Here is a 27,350-nt window from a genome sequence, read left to right as displayed (position 1 = left end):
TAATGTTTAAAGTTTATTTAGAGAAATCTTCATAGACACAACAAAACTACATTACAAAATTTGCAGCATGAAAACATAATAAGTTTCATCAAGTACATTTGATTTAGAGACTACTTGCATTATGAGACAACTTTTTCGGTTCCTTTTTTTATGTTATCAAAGAACAAACTATGTTGCATAAACAGACCATGTTTTTTCCTTCCCTTTGGTGGTGACTCTTAATGCAAGCTGTACTGTAGTTTTTTACCCAGCTATATTCAGTTCAGCTCAGTTTCAGTTTAAAATTCAGTTCAGTTTTTGTTTCAAATTCAGTTCAGTTCAGTTCAGTTTAACTCAGTTCAGTTTCTGTTCCAAATTCTGTTCAGTTCAGTTCAGTTTCAGTTTAAAATCCAATTAGTTCAATTCAATTCAGTTTTATTAAGGCATAAGGTCCAATTATAACAGAAATACAAAGTGGTACAGAAATCAAAAATATCAGAATTAATAAATATGCAGTAAGCCCTTTATATGTTTGTACTTTACAAGTTTAATCAAGCTAATACATAAACATCAGGAAAAAATGATGATCTTTCTGCCTGGGATAAACCGTGAAAGTAACAATTTCACTTATTTCCAATGGAGTCCCTTAGCTTTCAATAATATGTAAGTATAGTGAAATAGGATTTACATGTACACTTATAAAGTAATTGAAATTTAACAGTTTTCTCTAATATAAATAATCAGGTAGCTTAAAACATAAAAAAACAAGGAGCTGCATTCAATAAACGCTTGATGCCCCCGTTGGCATCCTTGTCAATACAAAGCAAAGTCAAACTGAGGTCAGGTGATATGTCTGAAGATGAGGAATGGTCACAGGTTACATCTGCATTAGTATCAAGTCATTCTAGTTAGTGATACTGATGCTAGACAAAACGGTCCCATTAGGTTAACCTCGTACGGACGGACGAACAGACAGGACAATCACTATATGCCTCCCGCATCAGTAGATGCCAGGGGGCATAAAATTCTTTATAAATATTGTCTTGTATACACCTGGATTAACTGTACAAAAATCTATACAGATAAAATTAAATGTCTAGTTATCACTGAGAAAAATATCACAAAGTTAATTTTTTACAAGAGTTGAAATGAAATTTTGTCTTTTAGCTCCTTAAAAGTTTGGGGTTTATATACTTTACTTATAAGTTTAATTTAAACATTTTAAGGTTGTCTTCTCCTTACTTTACTAATTGTTAAAAGATAACATCTGTTGCTCAATGATATTAATTAAAGGTTTTTATACAGTATTAATTTTTGAACAAAAGTATTTAACAATAATTAACAAACTTAAGCAAAATCAAAGAAAGTAATAACTTGTCAACCTTGGAAAGTCTTAAGCTAGAAGTTTGTTGTGTATTTTTAATCAAGGAAATGGCTAAATAATAAACATTTTAACAAATGCAAAAAATTTTACAAGTTTGAATATATTAATTTTCTTAAATATAGAGTAAAATAACACAATTCGAATTTCCAATTACAATTGTCATTTTCTACTTAAAATAATGAACATTATTGTACCAAATTTATCATGAGTATATGTCACTGCTTGAAATTTTTCTTTAACATATGAAAACCCTTGGCAGGCCTTCCCAGTTTTTCATAGTAAATTTGTCTGTCTGTCAGTTATAGGCATTGTACCAGATACCAAGTAGTAGGGTACAGTTTCTTGAACACTGGTAAAAGAATACTTTTTAGAAGAAACTCAGCTGAATAATGTCCTAGTTATTTTTGTGTACAGTAGAGCTGAGACAAGAGCTGGAAAATCAAACTGTCTTCCATAACGGGCTACCAAAATCACTTTAGGATCTTTTCAAGCCAAGAACACAATTTCTCTACAGTCGCCTTAATTCCAGGTACAGATGTGTTGGACTTTTTATTGTTATCGTGTCTGAATATTCCATGCAATCCTGGTGATCCTTTGTGCCTCTGGTAAAATTTCCTTTTTAGGTGTGACATAGAAATCTGTGCTACAGCGATTTGTTGTGGTATGCAGCTTTGTGTGACATGTGGCATCTTCCCGTATTGAACTATATAAAAGAAATACTTCAATTTACTGTATATCACTCTAAAATAAACTATGTGTAAACCGACAAGCACTTGATACTGTAATGGATGAAAACAAGAGGGTCATGATGGCCCTATATCGCCAACTTGAGTTAAGTTGCTTGCTTGAACAAATTTCTTTGCTAAAGCTTAAACAAGATGGTCATGATGGCCCTGAATTGCTCACCTGAGTAATATGAGCCACATGTTGAAAATGGCAAACTGATGCTAAAATATTAGAAAGTAGGTCAGTAGGTCACATTCATGGTCACTGAAAGTCGGTTTCAAAATCGGTGTGCAAAACTGTACATGTCATCCAAATTTCAAGGTTTATCTTAAAAAAAACAAAAAAAAACAAGAAAAAGTAGGTCAATAGGTCAATGTGAGTCAAGTGACCCCTAATCACATGGGGTCATCAGGTAATTATAGTTAAACAGTCTAGGAAATGTGATCTGATCATTTTTGAGGTATTTATTCCTATATAACTCATATTACAAGTGACCCTCGAGGCAGGGCCTCTTTTCACCCCAGGGACATAATTTGAACAGTCTTGTTAAGAGATCAACTAGGCAAAGCTACATACCAAATATCAAAGGCCTAAGCCTTGAACTTTCTGACAAGGAGATTTTTTCCTATATAAGTCTGTTAAATATGGGACCCCAGGGCAGGGCCTTTTTTTTTTGCCCCAAAGGCATAATTTGAACAATTTCAGTAGAGGAACACTAGGCAAGGCAACATAACAAATATCAAAAGCCTATGCCTTGCAGTTTCAGGCAAGAAGATTTTCAAAGATTTTTCCTATATATTAAGTCTATGTAAAACTTTAGAACCCCCTGAGTAGGGCCTCTTTTCAACTTGTGGGCATAATTTGAATAATCTTGGTAGAGGACAACTAGGCAATGCAACATACCAAATATCAAAGCCTATGCCTTGCAATTTCAGACGAGAAGAATTTTAAAGTGACTTAGTCGTTTCCTATATTATGTCTATGAAAAAAACTAGGGACCTCCATGGCAGGATCTCTTTTCATCCCAGAGTAATAATTTGAACAATCTTGGTAGAGAACCACAAGGCACTGCAACATACCAAATATCAAAAGCCTAGATCTTGTGGTTTCAGACAAGAAGATTTTTAAAGTTCTTTTCCTATACAAGTCTATATAAACCATGTGACCCCCTGCCCCCAATGGTTTTGGGCAAGAAGATTTTCAAAGTTTTTCCCTCTAAGTCTATATAAATGATTTGACCCTCGGGGTGGGGCCATATTTGACCTTAGAGGGATAACTTGAACAATCTTGGTAGAGGCCAACTAGATGATGCTACATGTCAAATTTCAAAGACTTAAGCCATGTGGTATTGAACAAAAAAAATCTTGAATTTTTACCTTTCGGTTGCCATGGCAACCAGAGTTCTGTATGGAATTCAATTCTCTGAACAATTTTTAAAGAATACCTTCCAAGGACCATCCCTGTGAAGTTTCGTCAAAACTGTCCTGGTGGTTTAGGAAGAGATGTTGTTTAAAGGACAATGTGGACAGATGGACGCCGGACAGTGAGCAATCACAATTGCTCACCCGAGCCTTTGGCTCAGGTGAGCTAAAAAGCATCAGAAGCAACTTACTTAGGTCAATAGTGATAATTGTTGCCTTATATATCTGTAGGTCTGAAGTTGCTACGAGGAAGTGCATCAATATCAACATCCTTTTTGGTCAATTCCTGTAAAGGAAATTAGAGAAAATATATTATGTTGCAATAATTGATTTCTGTATGCTCCACTTCAAAAAACCAGCTGATATCTTTAGTTAGTTGCAATCTTTATTTTGTTTGAAAAAAAACCTAAGAAAAGATGACACAGATCTTCTTGAGAGAACAGATCCCTTGCAGAGATCAGTTTTCTCTACATGGATGTTGTTAACACTGGTGATACTATAACACCAGTCCTTATATAAAGTGTAGGTCAATAGTTTAATGTTGTATGACCAGTCTGTATTCATGTTGTATGACCAGTCTGTATTCATGTTGTATGACCAGTCTGTATTCATTACAAGAATACTGGGCAAATAAGTCAAAACTTAGGAATTAAAGTGTGAAAATTTATTTCTGGCAATAGTTTCGACTATTGACTGGCAAGCCAATAATTAAGTACAGACTATTATTCTCCTTATATTAATCACTGGTCAACAGTTTGTAGAAAAAATTATAAAAACTTATTTCTGAAGTCATGTGATAAAACACATTTAACAAGAGGCAGTAAATAGTCAAAACTGTTGCCCTCGGTCTTTCAAACTTGACTATTGACAGCCGGCCATTAACCTTAGCCTGCTGGACACAAATCTGCTTTAGCTACCAGTGTAGAAAATGACCAACCTGTATATCTGTGGTCTATCAAGATCTGAACTGTTTGCCATTCAGTCAGAAACTTTTTGGTTAGCACCCCTTTTAACAGTAAATAGCACTGTTCAAAACTAAACGATTGACAAGTTCATTACAGAAATTCAGCAGGGTAAGGGTTAAACAAGTTTATATTGTATATTCAGCTGTCCAGTATTTCTCCTTTTACTGACCTATCCTCTGTAAACAGATGACAATTTTCTCATATGATGCTATATGGGTAAGAAATGACTTGAGACATATTTCTTTCAGTCAAATTCATATGTAGAACATTCCCATCTAAATTTCTAGGCTTGATTTATACTCAACATTTGCACAATGATGTAAGAAAGTTATGTTTAAAAAATCACCTGACTGATAAGAAATTTCTTCTCAAGTCAACTGTGTGCACTGGTAAGTGATCTCCATTTCATGTTTTTCCCCCACATGAAAGTGCAAGTCCTGCTTTAAGGTTAACCTAAGAGACAAATGGGTAAATGTCAACAAAAACTTAAAAGTTGAATACTGTTACTTATCTGAATTATTATTATATTATTATTATAATATACTATTATGCATAAATATTACTTGTTTTTACTTTCTTCCTATTATGAATGCTGAATAAACATCCAGTCTGCATGATGCTATCTTATGATGGTAATACCACTAAATGCTTCCATAAACAATAGTTATAGTTCAGGGGGACACAACTAGGGTACCAAAACATCATTCTGACAAAGTTTGGTCAAAATCCTCCCAGTAGTTTCTGAGGAGATGCGATAACGAGGAATTGTTAACGGACGGACGGATGGACCATGGACGCAGCAGTCTAAACAAACAACTTGAGGAACAGTATCTTAATCATTTTGCTACCTACGAGAGGGATACATTGGCTGGAATACTGGACCAATGACTGCTTGTTGATGGCCACTATTAAAAGTTTTCCCAAGTTTTCTATAGTTCTTCACCATCATCATTGTCTGTCCAGTCACTGTCATTTTCCATCAGTCTCTCCTTGCAACTTCAACCTCTGAAGAAAAATAATTCATGTACTACAGAGAATTTCATGAGCTTCAAAAAATGTGCAAGCTGGCATTAAATTTAATAATCTTATAATTTTAACCCTTACCATGCTGGCACAAATGATTCTGCCTTAGTGACCAGTGTAGATCATGACCAGCCTGCACATCCATGCAGTCTGATCATAATCTGCACTATTTGCCATTCAGTCAGTATCTTTTTCGTTTGCAACCCTTTTAAAAGATAATGGTACTGTCCAAATTGAAATATGCACAAGTTCATTATAGAAATTTAGCAGGGTAATGGCTACTGTGAACAAGAGCACCGCCTTGCGAGTGCTGACGCTCATCTGATTTTTTTTGTATAATAGAAAAATTGTCCTACCCATGATTTTCTAAGTCCAAAAAGGGCCATAATTCTTGCAAATAGCAGGATGGAGTTATGTTTCTTGATGTACATAGTCAGCTTATGATGGTGAACAACTGTTGCAAGTTTCAAAGCAATAGCTTGAATAGTTTAGGAGAAAAGCTGACCTAAAAATAAAACTTAACCAAGAAATCTGATATTTTCTAAGTACAAAAGGGGCCATAAATTCTTGCAAATAGCAGGATGGAGTTATGTTTCTTGCTGTACAGGGTCAGCTTATGATTGTGAACAAGTGTTGCAAGTTTTAAAGCAATAGCTTTGATAGTTTAGTTTAGGAGAAAAGCCGACTTAAACATAAAACTTAACCAAGAAAACTGATTTTCTAAGTACAAAAGGGGCAAGAATTCTTGCAAAAAGCAGGATGGAGTTATGTCTTTTGATGTACAGGGTCAGCTTATGATGGTGAACAAGTGTTGCAAGTTTCAAAGCAATAGCTTTGATAGTTTAGGAGAAAAGCTGACCTAAACATAAAACTTAACCAAGAAATCTGATATTTTCTAAGTACAAAAGGGGCCATAAATCTTGCAAAAAACAGGATGGAGTTACGTTTCTTGCTGTACAGGGTCAGCTTATGATGGTGAACAAGTGTTCCAAGTTTCAAAGTAATAGCTTTGATAGTTTAGGAGAAAAGCTGACCTAAACATAAAACTTCACCAGGCAATGCCAACGCCGATCAAGTGATGACAATAACTCATTTTCTTCCCCCAAAACATCAGATGAGCTAAAAATGAAATTCTGAAACAGCAGTCTAAACAAACAACTTGACGAACAGTATCTTAATCATTTTGCTACCTACGAGAGCGATACATTGGCTGGAATACTGGAATCAATGACTGCTTGTTGATGACCACTATTAAAAGTTTTCCCATGTTTTCTATAGTTCTTCACCATCATCATTGTCTGTCCAGTCACTGTCATTTTCCATCAGTCTTGTAACTTAACCCTCTGAAGAAAAATAATTCATGTACATATTACATACTGCAAAATACAAATATGTAGCTTGTAAAATGGATTCCATCAAAATAAACATATGATACACTAATAAACTTACTAGGATTTTATCATCAAAACACAGAAATATTTGATAAACGAACAAAATCTTTACCAATATTTTACCTGACCATTACATGTTCTGCCGTACTGTCCCATGTGACGGATACTTAAAATATTCTGAAAAAATTGCCCCCCTTTGAAAATGAATGCCATTTGTAAAGAAATAAAAATAAACAATTGCTGAAAACTGTGTTCCACCAAGTTATGTGAAATTTCACCAGTTGTACGCTATTGCAAATGCATCAAAACAAACATAATTATGTAACAGTTCTTTGAAAATGGTGTTTTTAAAGGTATCTGACTGTCCGGAAGTGGGTCCCCTTTGGGCAGTCCTCTTCCGGAATTCATGTTTATATTAGTATACTGACACTTGTTTTGTATAGTAATATACATGTTTTTACATGCTGTTCAATTTTCATTTGAAACAACTCTTTCCTTCTATGATTTGGTGTTGTTTGTTTTTTTCCCCTCAAAACGATATGCTAAACCTCAATACATTCAGAACAAATTTAGACAAGAGGGTCATTGACCCTAAAATGTTCACCTGTGTACAAGGCTTTAAGTGTGTTTGTATAACTTGTAATTTCTTCTATGTTAGCCTATATTATATACATGTCACACACTTTTTTGAACTTGAGGCAATAATTTGAACAACTACTTATGGATTCAGAGAAAAAATCCAAATTTTCTTATATATAAGCCTTTAGTAAGTACATGTCATACACAGGAGCATGCCATTTTTGACCTTTGGGCATTAATTTGGACAATTACGGTAGAAAGTCAAATCCTTATGACACATGCCAAATATCAATGCTCCAGAGGAAAAAAAAAAAAGTCTGATAGCTGAAAAACTATTTTCAACCAAAAAGACCCATAATTATGTTCTATGAATCAGAACCATTTGAACAACATTGAAAACTGGTTACCCAAAGATCATTTGTGTAAAGTTTCATGAAAATCCATTTAGTGGTTTTGGAGATGTTGTTACAAGAAATTGTTGATCAAAAGTAACCACACCCTATGGCAGCCATGCTTTTTGACTAATCAGAAAAATTTGAACACTTTTTGTAGAAGGTCACACAAAGACAATTTGTGTGAAATTATTTCAAAATCAGGTTAACAGTTTTATACAAGAAGACTTTCTTAGTTTCTATGATATACATATAGGGAAAAGTGACCAAGCCCCCTGGCAGCCATGTTTTTTGATGAATCAAAATAATTTGAACAATCTTGGTAGAGGGTCACACAAGGATTATTTGGTAAAATTATTTCAAAATCAGGTCAGCAGTTTCACACAACAAGATTTTTAATGTTTCCACTTTTCCCAATACTTGACATATAGGGAAAAGTGACCAAGCCCCCCAACGGCCATGTTCCTTGACGAATCAAAATAATTTGAAAAATCTTGGTAGAGGGTCACATAAGGTTCATTTGTGTAAAATTACTTCTAAATCAGACCATCGCTTTAGAAGGAGATGTCATTTGATGATTCTTCTATTTTTAGCTCTATGGGACCCAATATGCAGCCAAGCGAAACTGTTTGAATAATTTTGGTAGAGAACCACCCAAGCAACATCCAGGCAAAGTTTCATTAAAATCCTTTCAGTGGTTTTGGAGGAGAATTTCTTTAAACATAACTTTCGAGAACGGACAACTTGACGCATGCACACAAACAGACAACGGACAGTGTGATCACAATACCTCACCATGAGCACTTTGTGCTCCAGTGAGCTAAAACATAAGACTGGGATGATTACTAGTTGAAACCAGTTTCAATTTTGCTAAACCAGTAATTGCTCTCAAACAATAGAGATCAGGAGTTGTATTTTATACATTTCTTTGACTAGTCTGTGTTCAGACCCTATGTTTTGTTCACAGGAGATAACTCCTGAGGATACATAAATTTTGTATCATTATGTCCCTTTTATTCTCAAAACATATGATAATCAGAGCCAAGACTGATGAAGTCAAAATATATAAAAGAAATTTTTTTCTTTCTAAAAATATATAAAAGAATTTTAAAAAGATAAAAAATTATCTAGTCAGTAGCCTGACTATTCTTTGACCAGCACATAGATCCACAGTATATTTCCACTAAACACATCAACTGAACATAATCAATAGTCTCGGATTTGCATGTCGTGAGTTATTTAAAATAAGATACACCAAAATGTGACTCATTAATCGTCACACTGCTAGCAAGCGATAAAGTTTCTTATGAAGTCAGCTGCTGGAAGTACCTTGATACAGTTGTCAGGAAAGAAAACAGTATTTTTAATATAGCAGCTGATTAACCAGTTCAATACGATTTCAAACAAATGATTAACCGGTTTCAAAACTTTTAAATCATCCCAGCCCTACTAAAAAAAGAAATACTTATTTGTCTGTTGCTGATTAACACTGAAGAACATCAAAATTTCATAGGTACCTAAATGATGAAGATTTGTCTGGCCACGGGCATACTCCATGAACTTCCAGAATGCCAACCATGTCATTTTGTGCTTCTGAAGATTCCTGGATAGAAAGTATCTCAATGAAACAAAATATAACAGCATATATAAACCCCAAACAATAGATTACTGTAAAATCATTTAAATTTGTGAGCATGGACTTTAGTGGTTTTGGTCAAAACTGCAATTTCGTGGGGATATGAATTCATGGATTTCAAATTCTGAACATAAAATGGATGGGAATTTTACTTGTTCGTTTGGATTAAATTTCGTGGAGTGACTCAACCAAGAAATCCACAAAAATTAGTCCCCTCATGAATATTTATGTGTTCACAGTATACAAATTCTTTTATCTTAATAGTTCACTAAAATGTATTTTCAGCTGGACTGTGAAGAAAATTTGAAACGTGTTTTATAATTTTGATTCCTCCAGCAGTGGGATAAGAACAGTACTGGTGTCTCACAAGGAGGTAAACTTTCTGCATTTTTGACATCAAACTTACAACCTCCCCATTGAATTGATGATGTGAAATACTTTTGGATCTGTATGCAAAGATTCTACCACATAACAATGATGAAAAATATTCTGGGTTTTTGTAAAATGAGATGGGGTTTTTTTTGTTTTTTTTTTTTTTACAGAACACAATAAGTAAAGCTTACCCCATTTTTTACAGGTAGCAGGACACAAGAAGTACAGCTTACTCCACTTCTTTTTTCACTGAATCTACTGCAACTTGATGAGGACCTCCTAGGCTGTCCACATTGGCTGAAATGAAACATTTCATTGATCTTTTTTGTTGCATTTAGGCCAAAAGATTCAACAAATGTGAAAACCAGAACAGGAATAAAGACCAAGTTCTTGAAATTTATGCCTTTCAACTGGCTCTAGCTATAAAACCATATCAAATAAGGAACTGTGACACTTTAATTACATTTCTAACTAGGTATGATTTTGGGAATTCACCGTCTTTAAATAAAATCTGTATTTCTATTTTTAATAGGCAACTCTACAATGAATCACAAAAATCATTGAGTACCGAAGTTTTTGTTGATATGGCAAAATTTAATTTATGTGTAATTATATAAAGAAACAGCTGTCACAGCAGACAGCATGCTCAACTTCTACAGTGCTGGGTAGTGAGATAAACACTGTTTTTATTACCTCCCTTTAATGATCTAGTTAAAAATTTTCATGTGCACTATTAAAAGTAGTGCTTTTCTAACCATGTAAGTATGCGTAACATGAATCTAGAAAACTTCTACGATAAAAATTTAAAGCATTATGGACTTTAGTGTAGTTCTGCACATTCAGGTCAAATTTTTTGTAATATCTATAAAAACCTGATTTTCCAAAACAGAATATATTTAAAAATTGCCATTTTTTTTTTTTTTTGCTAGACTGACTTGAAAATGTTTGTAATGGGAAAAATACAATTTTGGTAACATTTTTATCAAAAGAATTTTTTCTACAATATTTTAATGAAACTTCTCACAGTCGTAAATGAAAATGTGGCCTATAACAAATTCGTAGGCACTGTTGCTTGATTTTAAGGTATAATTTTGCCCATAATTAAAGAGATTTAAGCATTTCAAGCTGATTTAATGACATTTTTTTTTATTAATTCAATGTCTCAAATGTTTTAATATGGTATTTTAACTTTAGAAGGAAAGTAAACTTGCCATTGTAATAGATTTACATACATACTGCTATCAATTCATTGAATGATTTTCATTTCAGTATCTAGTCCATTGTAATAGATTTACATACATACTGCTATCAATTCATTGAATGATTTTCATTTCTGTATCTAGTCTTCATTCTTTAATGACTTTACACCAACACCTCAGATTATTCAAATGTGCAGACCTACCTTAACAACTCCTAGACTCCTGTGAGTCTGAATAAAATATATTTAGTAACAAAGATCGAGTGGTGAGTTTGTTTGGGATTAACACCATTTTTTCAACAATATTTCAGTTACTTTGCAGCCAGTTAATCTAACCAGTGTTCCTGGATTCTGTACCAGTACAAGCCTGTTCTCTGCAAGTAACTGCCAACTTCTCCAAATGAATCAGCCGTGGAGGATGAATGATTTCAGACACAGTGTCTTTTATCAAATCATCACAGACAACATAATATTATGCACCACCCAGGTATCAAACTCACAACCCTGTAATCAATCTGTATATCTATGCTCTCTCTATTGAGCTAAGCAGGCGGGCTTTCAAGTGGAACAGCATCAAATCATTTACTAAGTATGATTCATGAAATATTCTGCAAGAATAATGTACCATGTGTCACATCATATGGCTAATAAAATAAACAACTATCTTAGTGATAATTAAGGTAGAGAAAAATAGCCTCATGAATTGACCTGAAATTCTAAGAAAAAAAAAATGGGGCATAATTCATAATATATTGATGCCAGATTTATGGATCTTGTGTCGAATGATCTGGGTGATGATATGAAACAATTGTTTTAAGTTTGAATCAAGTAGGATTGCTCTCCATATACTTCATAATAGTTGAGCTAAAAACAAATCATACCATGTGTTTCAAGCTGGAAACAGCTGAACTTCATTGCACTTTTCCCACTGATGTAGTATGTATTGAAATCTGCCTGTTCCACTCCCACTGATGTGTATACAGTCAAACCGGTGTTAAAGACCACCTCTGAACAGAGACCAAATGTTTTGTTTCCCATTTTAACATTTACAATATATTTTTACCTGTGAATAACGACCACCTCCCAATAAAGACCACATTTTTGGCTCTCCCAAGGGTGGTCTTTATAGACAGGTTTAACTGTACTGCAATATGCTCACTCCACTCCCCTCCAGCTCTTCTACCGAAGTTCATTGGCAGTTGTAGAACCATGTTGTAGATCACCTTTGAATAAACAAGAAAATATTGCTGTTTCTTTCATATGCTCAAATAATATTTCTAAATTGTGACCTTATTGCATCACACAATTTAAGCTTGCAGTGCAACATTATACTCAAGTAAGTAAGTAAGTAACGACTTTATTTCCAAGGGCTACACATTGAGTTTATATACAGTATATATACACAACATTAAACAAACATTATCAAGCATAGAATATCATTAATATAAATTCAGGATTTAAACAAGCAAGCCAAAGAAAAAAGATATAAAATGAGGTGAAGTTATAATCCAAAACCAACAACAATAATAAACAAGAGCTGTCCGTAAAAAAGCCAAGCTCGACTATTTGAAATATTGTCCAGAAGCAGGAAAATACTACTTAAAATATTAAATATCAAAAGACTTTTAAGTTCGAAAGGGGACATAATTTGAGCAAAATGCATATCAGAGTTATGGGACTTGATAATAAGTTTCAAATCTATATGCCTTTTAGTAATAGCTGTATGTACTTGCACACAAAACTTTAACCAGAATTTTCTAAGTCCAAAAGGGGGCATAATTTGGCCAAAATGAAGGTCAGAGTTATGGGACTCGGTGCTATCAACTAGTTTTATCAGTTTTTGTCCAAAAGGGGGCATAATTTGCCAAAAATACATGTCACAGTTATGGGCCTTGACCCAGTGAGGTTGATAATTGATCTAGAAAATGAAAAAGTAAGTTTCAAATCTATATGCCTTTAAGTAATAGCTATCCAAAGTCCAAAGGGGGAATAATTTGGCTAAAATGTAGGTCAGAGTTATGGGACTTGATGCTATCAACTAGTTTTATAATCCCAAAGAAACATGTTAAGTTAATTCCATACTGCATATTTGGAGATAGTAACTTGCATGTAACTTACAGAATTTACTGCAATTACAGTCAAAGGCATATGCTCAAATAATGTCGGTTATGGACTTGACCTGAGGTGTTATTGACTAGAAAAAAAAAATAAGTTCAAATCAATCTTTTAGAATAGATTATGTATTGCACGCAAACCTTAACAAATTTGTAAGTCCAAAGGGCATATCCAAATGAGTCATTATGGGTTTGATATTTTATAACCTTAGAACATGAAGTTTCAATCAATAATCTGTCATAGTTTATGGAGATAGAACTTGCCATGTGAGTTATGACTTAGAAACAAGAAAAATATTTAATGCAAGTTACTTAAGTCAAATGAGGATTACTTGCCAAAATACATTTTGAGATAAGATACTTGAAATGAGGTCGGTATGAATTGATGCCTAGATAACGAAAAACTATGAATTTCAAGTCAATATCGCCTTACTTGGAAGAGTAACTATATTTCTTACGATTTTCATGCAGATTACTTTCAAAACGTGAGAACTTGCTCATCCGTTGAACAACAACTTGACATAGGTTGAATTGCTAAAGAAAAACTTAATGAATCAAATTCCGATGGTAGGCAGCTATTTTCTCCCTTTAACTTGTAACAGTATAGAAAGCTTTCATATTTTGTCAGCTATCGACCCTTTCATGAACTAGAACTTAATTTAACTATTTTCGAAAATCGGTAGAAATGATAGTATTCCGTGTAACAACACTTTTACTACAGGTTGGCTGTAATTTCATTAAAATATTATGCAAATGTGGTGCCAGGAGCTCTTTTCTCCCGAATTTGACAGTGGCATATTTTCATATCTGCCAGTATTCGAACACCATTCCGATGAACAGACGCACTGTAAGAACATACTTGCGCATGCAAATGGTGTAGAAATGAATTACACGTATTCCCGTACACCAAACAATTACGAAAAACACAGTAAAAAGTTAAAACACGACTATTTTTGAAAGTGGTGGCGCTATCACTCAAGTGGTGGTGCTGTTGTATATGATTAGTGGCTGATATATTCAATTTCAATATATGAAAATGTCTGTCTGCAAGCCACGGAAATTTCTACAATAATCGATGTTATCAACCTATCCCACACTACACCCAAATTACGTTACTCAACAAAATACATGTAGTAACCTCTACATGATCGCAAAATAATCTACATGTATATGGATTCAGATTGTATATCTAAGCTCTATTGATTATTCGTATTTAATCGATTGGAATTGAAAATGTACTGTACTCACTTTTCAGAAAGAATTGTGAAAGTAAGGTCTTCTGTTTACAATGACATGCAAACGACGTATAAAAACAAAGGGGGGTAACTTTCAGAATCTTAATATAACATATAAATTCTACACTATCTTCAAATTATTTCCTGGACACAAATCTATGTTTGAAATACATGCAAGTTACTAAGTCCAAAAGGGGGCATAACTTGCTCAAAATACATGTTAGAGATATAGAACTTGAACCAGTGAGGTTGGTAATTGACCTAGAAAAAGAAAAAAACATGTGAATGAAGTACAAATTCCCCTACTGGAAGGCACCTAATTTTCTCTACTGCAGTACACGAATACTAAACGCTAGCGCCACCACCAAATTGTGGTGATAAGGAAAAGAGCTATCGACATTTCCGTGGTGCAGCTATCGCCCGTTTCTACTTGTAAACACGTAAGTAAAGTTTATATTTTGTCTTATATTTTCATTGATAGAACTTTTTTCGAAAATCGGAGAATGTAGTTCCGTGTAACAACACTTTTACTACAGGTTGGCTGTAATTTCATTAAAATATTATGCAAATTATGGTGCCAGGAGCTTTTCTCCCGAATTTGACAGTGGCATATTTTCATATCTGCTAGTATTCGAACACCATTCCGATGAACAGACGCACTGTAAGAACATACTTGCGCATGCAAATGGTGTAGAAATGAATTACACGTATTCCCGTAGACCAAACAATTACGAAAAACACAGTAAAAAGTTAAAACACGACTATTTTTGAAAGTGGCGGCGCTATCACTCAAGTGTTGGCGCTGTTGTATATGATTAGTGGCTGATATATTCAATTTCAATATATGAAAATGTCTGTCTGCAAGCCACGGAAATTTCTACAATAATCGATGTTATCAACCTATCCCACACTACACCCAAATTACGTTACTCAACAAAATACATGTAGTAACCTCTACATGATCGCAAAATAATCTACATGTATATGGATTCAGATTGTATATCTAAGCTCTATTGATTATTCATATTTAATCGATTGGAATTGAAAATGTACTGTACTCACTTTTCAGAAAGAATTGTGAAAGTAAGGTCTTCTGTTTACAATGACATGCAAACGACGTATAAAAACAAAGGGGGGTAACTTTCAGAATCTTAATATAACATATAAATTCTACACTATCTTCAAATTATTTCCTGGACACAAATCTATGTTTGAAATAAAAGTATTGCTACTATTTTTCTTGACCTGAATTTAAAGTACACTTACGTTTGTATTTAGGAGAATATTTAAAAGTTAGAAATAATTCTACATTAACATTTTAAACAAAGGAAAATATTTACTTTGACTACAAAAGTCCCAATGGTCTGTGAGAATTTTGTTCTTTTTTTTCCTGGATAGAGAATGTTTCATAAAGGTAAGTAAACTATGATCGTCTTTTTCTTTCTTTAATAACATAATTCCCTGCAGGAAAATTATCAGTTAGAGAATGTTGGTGTTTGTTTTGTTCCGAATGCGTCAGCAGTTCGTATTATTGAATGCCGTAACAGCGCCACCACTACTGTATAGCGCCATCACTAGAGTTATAGCGCCACCACTTTTAAAAATTCTGGTGTATTTCTTCTAACCCGAGATTTTATTATTCATGGTGTGTGCGTATATAATTATTTATCATTTCTACACCATTTGGATGCGCAGGTATGTTCTTACAGTGTGTCTATTCATCGGAACGGTGTTCGAATACTGGCCGATATGAAAATGTGCCATTGTCAGATTCGGGAGAAAAGCTCCTGGCACCACAATTTGCATATTATTTTAATGAAATCACAGCCAACCTGTAGTAAAAATGTTGTTACACGGAACTACATTCTCCGATTTTCGAAAAAGTTCTATCAATGAAAATATAAGACAAAATATAAATTTTACTCACGTGTTTACAAGTAGAAAGGGGCGATAGCTGCACCACGGAAATGTTGATAGCTCTTTTCCTTATCACCACAATTTGGTGGTGGCGCTAGCGTTTAGTAGCCGTGCAGTATAACATAATGAACTGATATCTGTCAATGATGTATAAACAATATTGTACTATACATACAATATGTTATAACAAAACACTTGGATTAAAATTTGCATAATGTTTTGTTTTTTTTGGCCGATTATAAAAAAGTTATTATATCAGTTATTTATAAAAACAACAAAGGGAAATTAATCCTAAAAAAAAGAAGAAAAACAAGCAAATTCGATGAATTGGTATTCCCCGCCGAAAGGGTTTGTGGTGAGGAATGGCAAAAAGATATATCCAGCAAAAAGTTAAGGATGTTAATAAGAAGCAAATAATTTCATTAGTCAAAATCAATTTAACAGAAAACAAATGTTTAATTAAAGAGTACACAATAAATGTATGATACTTTGATCCGGACTAAAGAATTTATTTTGAATGGGATATGCTTACTGTAATAAGCTTAGCTTTTAAAATTAAATGCAGTTAATTGAAATGTGAGCTTGAAGTTTAACTGGAATGAAATATTGTCTTTGAGTGGTTTGGCACCAGGTGTTGCTGTTTTACATGTACATTTGAACTTAAAAGATCAGATGTCCTTAAGAGAACACAGATAAGATATCTTGAACATGGCTGAGGGCAAGGTTTGTGCAGTCACAACTTAACATGTTGAAGGTTTGAACATTTAAAAAAAAAAAAAAGGATGGAAATATATATATCTATATATAGATATATGTATATATTTATTTTTTAGGGGGTGGGGGTGCAGGGGAACGGGAGAGGAAACAAAATTTCACATGCTGATTATAAATATTGATTGAAAATTAAAAATTAAAAAAAAAAAAAAAAGGTAGAAGGGTGAAGTTGGAGTGGGAGGGGGTGGGGTGCAGAGGATGCATGATCAGTGGTGGGCATGACTGGGTGGAGAAGTGAGGCGGGGGAATAGTACAACTTGGAAGGTTTGAAAAAAATCTTAAATAAATGAAAAAAAAAAAAAAAAAATTGGGAGGGGGTGGGGGGAGTGGGGTTGAGAGGGGGGGGGGGTGTGACCAAGGCAAGTGGGTGACCAGGTGTGGGTGCGCAACTTCACATGTTTATAATAAATGTTCACAGAAAAGAATGAAAGAAATTTAATGAAATTCTGCCAAATGGTAAGTTTGTTATGTACAAATATGTGGTTTTTTTAGACAATTAAAGGGCAATAACTCTGAAGTTACAAAAGAAATCCGTACAAAATTGTCTGTGCACACCACATTATAGTGCTTTATATTCTGTTAAAGTTTCATAGTTCTAGGTCAAATTTATCAAAAGTTATGATGCAGAAATTGGCATATCTATAGATCTATAGTACCCTATATAGTTAACACTAGAAACTTCTAAGGGCCATAACCCTGGTGTTACTTGGGCAATCTGTCTGAAACTTGATGGGCCACATAACCTCATAGTGGTGAACATGTATATGAAGTTTGTTTGAAAAAAATCAAAAATAAGGAATGAATTTTTTTTTTTTTTTTTGGGGGGGGGGGGGGGGGGGGGGGGGGGGGGGGGGGGAGGTGTGTGATCAAGGTAAGGGGGCGACCAGGTGTGGGTACACAACTTCACATGTTTACAATAAATTCTACAAAATGGTAAGTTTGTTTTGTACAAATATGTGGATTTTTATACAATTAAAGGGCAATAACTCTTAATTTACATATAAATTCAAATAAAATTGTGTGTACACAACCACATTATGGTGATCTAATTTCTGTTTAAGTTTCATAGTTCTAGGTCAAATATATCAAAAGTTATGATGCAGAAATTGCCATATTTATAGTACCCTATATAGTTAACACTAGAAACTTCTAAGGGCCATAACTCTGGTGTTACTTGGGCAATCTGACTGAAACTTGACGGGCCGCAAGAACTCATTGTGGTGAACATGTATATGAAGTTTTAAATAAATATTCCCAACCATTTCCTAGATATGGCTCCGGACGGACGGACGGACAGACGGAAAGCTGGAAGGACGGAAAGACGGACGGACGGACAACGCCAAAACTATATCCCTCCGACTTTCGTCGGGGGATAAAAATTCTATATAATATAAGTCTACAAGAAACTCTTTACCAGGTAGAGATAGGTCAAAATACACCTAAAAATTGGATGTAACATGCATGTTGTACCACAGAAAAGTGGTCTCGATTTTTCCCTACAGCCAGTAATAAAAATGTTACATATAATCTATTTATAGTAATAACAAAAGGAGGTAATTCTAAACACAATGCTGCCTCATGGTGGTGAACATTTGTGCCAAGTTACGTCAAAATGCCTCCATGCATGAAGAAGAAATCTCCGGACAGTCATTCTTGAATTTGACCTTCGATCTCCAAGTGTAACCTCGACCTTTAAGCTAGGGTTCTGGGTGTTGCCATGACTCGTCTTCTCATCATAGGGTGCATTTATGACAAGTAATATTGTAATACCTTGATGCATGACAGATTCTTTGACCAGACAGGAAAAAACAAAACCTATTGACCTTTGACCTCCAATTGTGACTTTGACCTTTGAGCTAGGTGTCCGGGTTTTGCGCACGACACATCGTCTCATCATGGGGAACATTTGTGCCAAGTAATATCAAAATCCCTTCAAGAATGGCAGAGTTATGGACCGGACAGGAAAAAAGTCCTGTTGACCTTTGACCCTCAATTGTGACCTTGACCTTTGAGCAAATGGTCAGGGATTTGTGCACGACATATCGTCTCATCATGGGGAACATTTGTGCCAAGTGATATTAAAATCCCTTGATGAATGACAGAGTTATGGACCAGACACGAAACAGACCCTGTTCATGCCAGGTTAACATCTGACTGCCAAGTGTGACCTTGACTTTTGGGGTCTGAAAATTGTGCATGACACATCGTCTGATTATGAAGTACATTTGTGCCAAGTAATATTAAATAAAACTTAACCAAGGTGTGACGCTGATGCCGATGCCAGGGTGAGTAGAATAGCTAGACTATTCTTTGAATAGTTGAGCTAAAAATGTCACTTCATGTATGAACTTTGAAATTGTTTTAGTGTTTCTAATTTAAGGATGGCAGGCGATATTTCATTCCATAATTTTGGACCAGAATAGGCAAAAGATTTACGAAAGAATTCTACTTTAGGTTTTGGCACTTTTAGTTCATTATTACTCTTTGAGAGTAGGTTGTGATAATGAATTTTATCTAATTTTTTTTTAAATTTTTCTTTTAAATACTCAGGTGTTGTCTCATCATTTATAGATTTATACATAAATATTGCCTTTTTAAATTTAATTCTGTCATCAAATTTCATCCAGTTAAGTTCCTTGAATAAAGGTGCAGATTGGGTGTCAAAACTTTTATCAAGAATTAATCGAGCAGCTCTCTTTTCAAATTGGAATTTAATCACTTCTGAGATTTGATCACCAGTGCAGTTTTCCTAAATTGTGCAGCAATAGTCCAAGTGTGGAAGTATTATAAGCATTGTAAAATAGTTTCCTTGTATTTAGATCAAGATAATAGTGTATGATTCGTAGCAGCAAATATAATTGTGTATTGCATTTCTTAAGTGTTTTGTCAACTTGTATTTTCCATTTGAGTCCATTATCAACATGCAAGTGCATTTCAATTAATCAGTCTAAAGGACAATTGTGAACTGTGTCAAAGGAAGTTCAGTTTAGTGATTACCGTACTATGACTACAGCACCTTATAAATATACTGTAATGATAGTGTTAAAAATATATAATGAAAACAAAAATATAATTAGAAGGTGTTTTTGACACAAAAACATGTCTCCCCCGCAATACCTTTAGCTCTGACGGCCATTTTTTGCAGCAAAGCAGAACATGTCGACAATAAGCACAACTTGGCTTTGTACTGATCACTCCTGTGAAGCTTCATCAAAATCTGTCTAGCAGTTTGACCTGTGAAAGCTGGACAAGATTTTTCTAACTTGAGCTCTGATGGCCATTTTGTGTAGTGAAGCGGAATGTGCCAGCTATATGCACAACTAGGGCTGTTACTGATCACTCCTTTGAAGTTTCATAGAAATCCAGCAAGCAGTTTGACCTGTGAAAGGTGGACAAGATTTTTTTATCTTTAGCTCTGGCGGCCATTTTGCACAGCGAAGTGAAACATAGCGGAGACATGTACAATTAAGATCATTCCTGTGATGTTTTGTTGAAATCCAGCTAGCACTTCGACCTGTGAAGGCCGTACAAGATTTTCTATTTTTAGCAACATGCACGGCTGCGCTTGTTACTGATCACTCCTTTGAAGTTCCATCAAAATCTGGCCAGCAGTTTGACCTGTGAACACTGGACAAACTTAATGCAGATGGATGGACATACAGGCGTCGAAGGCAAAAACAGTAAGCATTCCTGACCTATGGGGGAGACATAGTAAATCAGGTGAGCTAATGGATTAACTTAAATGTTTGACTAAATACTCACAACTTCTGGTTTAAGCAAGACTGGGTAAATCTGCAGCAGCTCCATATACCCGCCTTTCTGTGACATATCTTGCAAGCTCATGACTTGTCTAGTTACTGGCTGCAGTCAATTCCCTTATTGACTGTTAACTTGTGATATTTCTACTTTTCGCACCATCATTTGTCTCCTTTACCTCTGCCGATTTTCCTTTACCATCTTCTGAAACAATTTCAAAATTTATTTTAGTTTTTCATCTCCCGCCATCTGTCAGATAAAGATATTACTCATGTAAACTTCCCTATTCTGTTACTGGCTGAAAGGGAGGTCATAACCTTTATGCGGGTTGGCTTAAGCACGCAGAGGTAAATTTGAATTTCTAGCAGACAACAAAAAACTTTTTTTCAGAAGAGCAGTAATTACTTGATAAAAATTTACAAAATATTACACACTGAATTCTGTCATACTAGAGAACACATGTTCCAAATTTCAAAAAAAAAAAGTTCAATAAATGTAGAGATATTTAGAAACAAGAGCTGTCCGTAAGACAGCGTGCTCGACTTTACTCAGTTCTTGACTCTGAATTAGAGCTTTGCCAGTAAAAACAATTCCAAGTTAAAAAGGGGCATAATTCTGTCAAAATTCAAATAATCAGAGTTATGGGAATTGTGTCTCCTGGTGTAGACTTCGATAGTAAATAACTGTTTTGAGTTTCAAGTCAAAAGCTTTAATAGTAACAGAGATATTTGACTATCAAAAATTTTAACAAAACAATTCTAAGTTGTAAAGGGGCATAATTCTGTCAAAATTCAAATCAGAGTTATGGGGATTGTTTCTCCTGGTGTAGAGTTTGATGGTAAATAAGTATTTTAAGTTTCAAGTCAAAAGCTTTGATAGTAACAGAGATATTTGACTTTATCAAAAATTTTAACAAAAAATTCTAAGTTAAGAAGGGGCATAATTCTGTCAAAATTCAATCAGAGTTATGGGGATTGTTTCTTCTGGTGTAGATTTTGATGGTAAATAAGTATTTTAAGTTTCAAGTCAATAGCTTTGACAGTAACAGAGATATTTGACTTGATCAAAAACTTTAACCAAAAATTCATAAAAAGTTAAAAAGGGGCATAATTCAGTCAAAATTCAAACCAGAGTTATGGGGATTGTATCTTCTGGTGTAGACTTTGGTAGTAAATACCTATTTTAAGTTTCAAGTCAATAGCTTTGATAGTAACAGAGATATTTGACTTTATCAAAATTTTTAACCAATGGCGACGCCGGGGCGAGTGCATAGCTCTACTTTTTCCTCGAAAAGTCGAGCGTAACAAGAGCACCGCCTTGCGAGTGCTGACGCTCATCTGATTTTTTTGTATAATAGAAATATTGTCAAAATGCATCTCGACATAAGTATTGGTAAGCATAAAATAATCAAAGGCCTGAAGGGCCTGAGTCGGCTAATGATTGATATACTGACAGTATAGTCTACCAGTTTCAGTTTGTTTTTAGTTTTTTTCTTAAAATTTCATAACACAGCTCGATATTTACCCAAAATATTATATTCGGATACGATTACACTTTTCTCCAGTTTCAACAATATATTTTACAAATTGTGATGATACGAAGACATTTAGCAGCAATTGGCAGTATCTGACATTGAAGTTTAGGGTTAAATTACCTCTTATTTAAATCTTTTCATAAAAAAGTTGTTTCGTTTCGTGAAAGCAGCCAAACATAGACGATCTACTTTCGATTTCAAAAACTACAAGAAAATACAATTTAATGATTCGCCGATTTGTTTATTTCTCGAAAAATAAGAATTAAAATCATTTTTAATATCAGTAGTAACTAAACAAACCAATAAGAGCTTCTTCTTCCGATAATTTATCCGTTTACTGACTGCAAAATTCAACCCACGCAAAGTTTATAGAAATCATACGATGCGTGTTTACGTTCAATGTGGGAGAATTAAGGCTGATCGGCTATGTTACCTAACGCATCCAGACAATTCAGATTTTGTTTTTAAAAAAGCATTGTGTGCGTTTCTGTAATTTTATATACGTTTTTATACGCTTAGAAATTATTAGACATGCGTATTTGCATTATTTCTATACGTAACTGACGCTAATACGCATCTTATCTGGAGCCCTGTGGAACTATTTTTTGTTTTTCGCTGGATGTTACCCAAGCTTTGTAAGCCTGCGCAATTCTTAAAATGCACATTTATGCTTAATGAGTTACATTCCAGTATTGCACAATTACAAGTCATAAATATGACAGATTACATCGTATATTGGTCATAGCAAAGGGAATTGACACAACTTAACTTCATTCATGCAGTGAACTGTTTGAAGTTTGAGAAATCTAATGGAACTACATCCCTTCACCTGTTATTCGGTCCATTTAGAGAATCGCTGAACAGCAAGGACTCGTCAAAAGGCTTTCAGCCTTTAGCCGACTCAAAAAGCAAATCTGTTTGTTTTTCGTGAGTATAGAATATCTCAATGAGAATTGGGTACATTTTCACTCACGCTACATGCTCATGAAAATATTTGAAATTTTCTCAGTTCTCAATGAGATATATTCCATATTCTTTCAAAACATATATCCTCTATATTATGTGTTTTGACTGACTGGATGTATATTCACTTAGTAAAATCAATGTTATAAAATTACAATAATATTTATTTAAAATCATTTTTAAGAATAATGATCTCATTAAAATTTTGTTCTTTAAATCTGTGCATAATGAAACTTTAATAGCAATTTATAAAAGCTGTTTATTTTGTAGCCCAACAAATTCTGATGAGAGATTATAGTCATTTCCATCTGTCTTTTAATTCAACAGTCTGTTATCCTTTACTCTGCTAAATTTCTATAATGAACTTGTCCATCTCTCAATTTGAACAGTACCATAAACTGTTACACTGGGTACATACTAAAAAGGTACTGACATAATGGCGAACAGTGCAGATCATGATCAGACTGCATGGATGTGCAGGCTGATCTTGATCTGCACCGGTCACACATGTCCAACATGATATGATTAAAAAAATTACTGTATTGCACAGCTGCATTAAATTAATTTTCCAAGAGTACAAATTCCATACCTATTAAAATTTGATATCATACAATGTCAAGTCGCAAATTAACAAAAATACCCCAAGCAACAAACTACAAATCTCATAATATCTCCAGGTATTCAGTGGTATACATTAAAACCTGCTGTCACGGTCTCCTCTATTAAGCAGCCAACCTGTCTTAAGCAGCCAGTGTCTCATTTTCCAAAATGGTCATTCATTCTATAAACTACCTGCATTAAGCAGCCACTTTTTCCAACTCCCTTGGTTGGCTTTAGGATTTACTGTATTGAAAATATACCTCCTAGGTGGGTGAAAGAGAAACTTTAGCAGAGCAGAAGTGGGGCAGAATGAGTTAAGTATACTACAAAAATAACAAAGAACTTAAAATGGTACTTGCATATATTAAATTATTAATTAAGAAATGAGATCACGACAACACAACTCTGTGTTCTTAATGCACAAACTGCTGATGAATTTCACAGAATTTCATTGTTTAGTAAACTGTTGTAAATCATTATTTGTATATCTGCTACTATTTCACTTGGCTGCATTCTTTGTCTTAAAAGATCGATGTTGAACTTGATCATTCAACTAGAGATGCTTTTGAGAAAAGCGCATGTCTCCCACAACTGCCCCTCTGAAAAATGTTAGTTTCTCTAGATGTTTTAGACGCGTGGATCCAATTAGATGGTCTGGATGAGTGGATCCAATCAGTAATTCAAGGGCCATAAATCAAAAGTGCCTGGGCCGATTTGGCTAGTTATCGAACTTGGGTAAGGTCTTATGGCCAAACACATTTTGTTCAAGTTTGGTGAAGATCGGATGAGAAAAGTTCGACTTAGAGAACAGACGGATTTTTTCGGTAATTCAAGGGCCGTAACTCTAAAATGCCTGGACTGATTTGGCTAGTTATCGAACTTGGCCGAGGTCTCATGGTCAAACACATCTTGTTCAAGTTTGGTGAAGATCGGTGTGGACAAGAGTAAAAAGGCCAATTTTTCGATAATTCAAGGGCCGTAACTCCAAAATGCCTGGACCCATTTGGCTAGTTATCGAACTTGGCCGAGGTCTCATGGTCAAACACATTTTGTTCAAGTTTGGTGAAGATCGGATGAGAAATGTTTGATTAAGAGTGCGGACATGAGTAAAAAGGCCAATTTTCGATAATTCAAGGGCCGTAACTCCAAAATGCCTGGACCGATTTGGCTAATTATCGAACTTGGCCGAGGTCTCATGGTCAAACACATTTTGTTTAAGTTTGGTGAAGATTGGATGAGAAATATTCGAATTAAAGTGCGGACAAGAGTAAAAAGACCGATTTTTGGTAATTCAAGGGCCATAACTCCAAGACGCCTGGACCGATTTGGCTAGTTATCGAACTTGGCCGAGGTCTTATGGTCAAACACATTTTGTTCAAGTTTGGTGAAAATCGGATGAGAAATGTTTGACTTAGAGTGCGGACAAGCTTTGTGACAGACACACACACACACAGACTGGAGTAAATCAATATGTCTCCCACACCACTGTGTGGTGGGAGACATAATTAGCTGAAATTGAAAAATAGTGTGCACACTTCCGTCAGACTGTAAAGTAAATATACAGCAGCACAAGCATTTTAAATAACCAAAAACCTTGTTAAATGATACCAGACTTACCTTCATAACCTATATCAATATTGTCATCAGACCCCTCCAATGTTCTTTGAGCTGATCCCTTTCTCCGAACTCTCTGGCTGCAGGTGTTACATAATCCATTCTTCTTCGCAGGAAACCAACTATCCACGTCTGAAGTAATGAATTTTTTTGTTCATATCAATGTTTTTTTGTCAGGGAAAGAAGATAATGTTTGAGAAACTTGCCTAGCGTTCATTGTCCTTTACCAGAAACAGAAAAGGTATCATCAACACCCTATTTTTACAAAAAGCAACATTTTTAAAACAGCTGACATTTTCTTTAAAATCTTTAAAAGTGTACAGAAAAAACAGTCTAAAGCAGCCAGCCAAGAGAGTGGGGGAAAAGTGGCTGTTTAGCGCATGTGGCTGCTTCATGCATGTCATTTATAGAATGAAAGGAAATGAGACACTGGCTGCTTAAGACAGGTTGGCTGCTTAATAGAGGCGACAGCAGGTTTTACTGTATGCTAATTGTAGCTATGGCTGATGTCCAAGTAAACTTTCTGCTCGTGATTTTGGGTTTGGCCGGCTGTCGGCAGTGAGCAGCCATTGCGCAGAAACACTCTTCATTAATGCCGTTTTTTAGTCTATTTGCACACATACGAAAGCTTTCAACCCACCATTTTCAAAAATGTGAAAATCAAGGATCTTCAATAAGTTCAATATTTTAGTGACAGATTTAATTTTAGCAGCAGTAACTTACCTTTATTTAACATTTGACATTTATGATTTATTAAAATTTCAAAATCTAACAAATGCAGTTTCAAGGAATCTAGTTTTCAATGTTTTAATTCAGTATCATATTATCTATGTTCATAAACGCTTGAGGGTCGTTGTAGATGTTTCAAATCTATTTAAAAGTGGCTGGGAAGCCTGGTCGAATTTTACAATTCTTATACACTAAGACATTTGGCAGTAAAATATATTTAAGCGACAATATTATACAATTATCGACTTTTCATAGGTTGCTTATCAGGATTTATCAACCCAAAAACAGTTATTAATATTCACCGTGACGGATACCCAAGAAACAAACAATTTTGTTTCGCAAAAGACGTAGTATACATACCATTTTTTGTATCTTAATGTAGTAGGTACACCCTTGAGGACAACAAAATACAGATATAATACATGTCTAGTCTGATACAGGTTTTAAATTATCCCCCTTTACAGCTACTAGGGAGAGGTTCTATACCCTGTACAATCAATTGCAATTGATTGATGACGTATTTCAAATTAAGTTGAAACTCGAGAGCTCCGGTTTTTGACAAAGAATGATCTCAATTTGAACAAATTAAAATGGATTCCAGTTATTTTAATAGCTGATTTTAGTCTGTTTTTAAATGATATAAAAAAGCAAAAAAACTTTGTAGCGGTAGCTTAAGAACTTTACAGTAACTTCATCCTTTTTTGGCAATGGCATATTGCTTTAACCTTTACCTGCTTTTTTTTCTATAATGGACTGTCAATAAATTAATTATGGGCAGTACCACTTATGGATTCAAAGGGAGGTGTCCATTTAAAATTTACTTACTGAATAGTGAAACAAGCACAGACTAGGATTCGCATGCTCGGAGGGGGGTTAGGCTGATCTTGGTCTGCACTGGTCACAAAGGCAGATCCATTTGCCGGCAGCAGTCAGTTTAAATGGTTCATTGTGTTTACATCCCTAACTATCTGCAGAAGTTTCGAAATGTAAACAGGCTGTTATGAAATAAATTAAATTTAATTTGAAATTTAAGTTTCATTACCTAAAA

General features: G+C 34.6%; 1 protein-coding gene across 9 annotated transcripts; it reads right to left on the bottom strand.

Annotated features, from left to right (window-relative positions):
* On the bottom strand, nt 1-26,302 carry LOC123537633 (uncharacterized). Of its 9 annotated transcripts, none has more exons than XR_008368087.1 (9): nt 25,577-26,259; nt 20,869-21,066; nt 11,948-12,289; nt 9,378-9,463; nt 6,693-6,841; nt 5,324-5,480; nt 4,822-4,928; nt 3,702-3,796; nt 1-2,066 (listed from the first exon to the last, which is right to left on the bottom strand). XR_008368087.1 is itself a non-coding variant. In XM_053528352.1 (4 exons), exons 2-4 carry the CDS (start codon nt 20,947-20,949, stop codon nt 10,098-10,100), a joined length of 309 nt encoding a protein of 102 aa, XP_053384327.1. In that variant the 5' UTR covers nt 20,950-21,063; nt 25,577-26,260; the 3' UTR covers nt 9,558-10,097. The 9 variants fall into 9 exon arrangements, 3 of the variants coding, with proteins under 3 accessions (XP_053384328.1, XP_053384327.1, XP_053384326.1); XR_008368086.1 differs by having other exon boundaries at nt 5,328-5,480; nt 6,689-6,841; nt 25,577-26,253; XR_008368085.1 differs by having other exon boundaries at nt 5,328-5,480; nt 25,577-26,246.
* Nucleotides 26,303-27,350: the final 1,048 nt, after the last annotated feature.

The sequence above is a fragment of the Mercenaria mercenaria genome, chromosome 17 (assembly GCF_021730395.1).
Source record: "Mercenaria mercenaria strain notata chromosome 17, MADL_Memer_1, whole genome shotgun sequence".
NCBI classification, from domain to species: Eukaryota; Metazoa; Mollusca; class Bivalvia; order Venerida; family Veneridae; genus Mercenaria; species Mercenaria mercenaria.
Note: the sequence above shows the minus strand (reverse complement) of the source record. Positions and strands in the feature narration are given on the sequence as shown.

Bases quoted from the DNA above. Each gene is read 5' to 3' on its own strand.
- LOC123537633 (XM_053528352.1), bottom strand. From the start codon at position 20,949: ATGAGCTTGCAAGATATGTCACAGAAAGGCGGGTATATGGAGCTGCTG. The intron at 12,290-20,868 runs GTGAGTATTTAG...GTTTATTCAAAG, and splicing joins TCTTGCTTAAACCAGAAGTT to GTGATCTACAACATGGTTCT. The intron at 10,166-12,129 runs GTAAAAATATAT...GTTTCATTTCAG, and splicing joins GAGGTGGTCGTTATTCACAG to CCAATGTGGACAGCCTAGGA.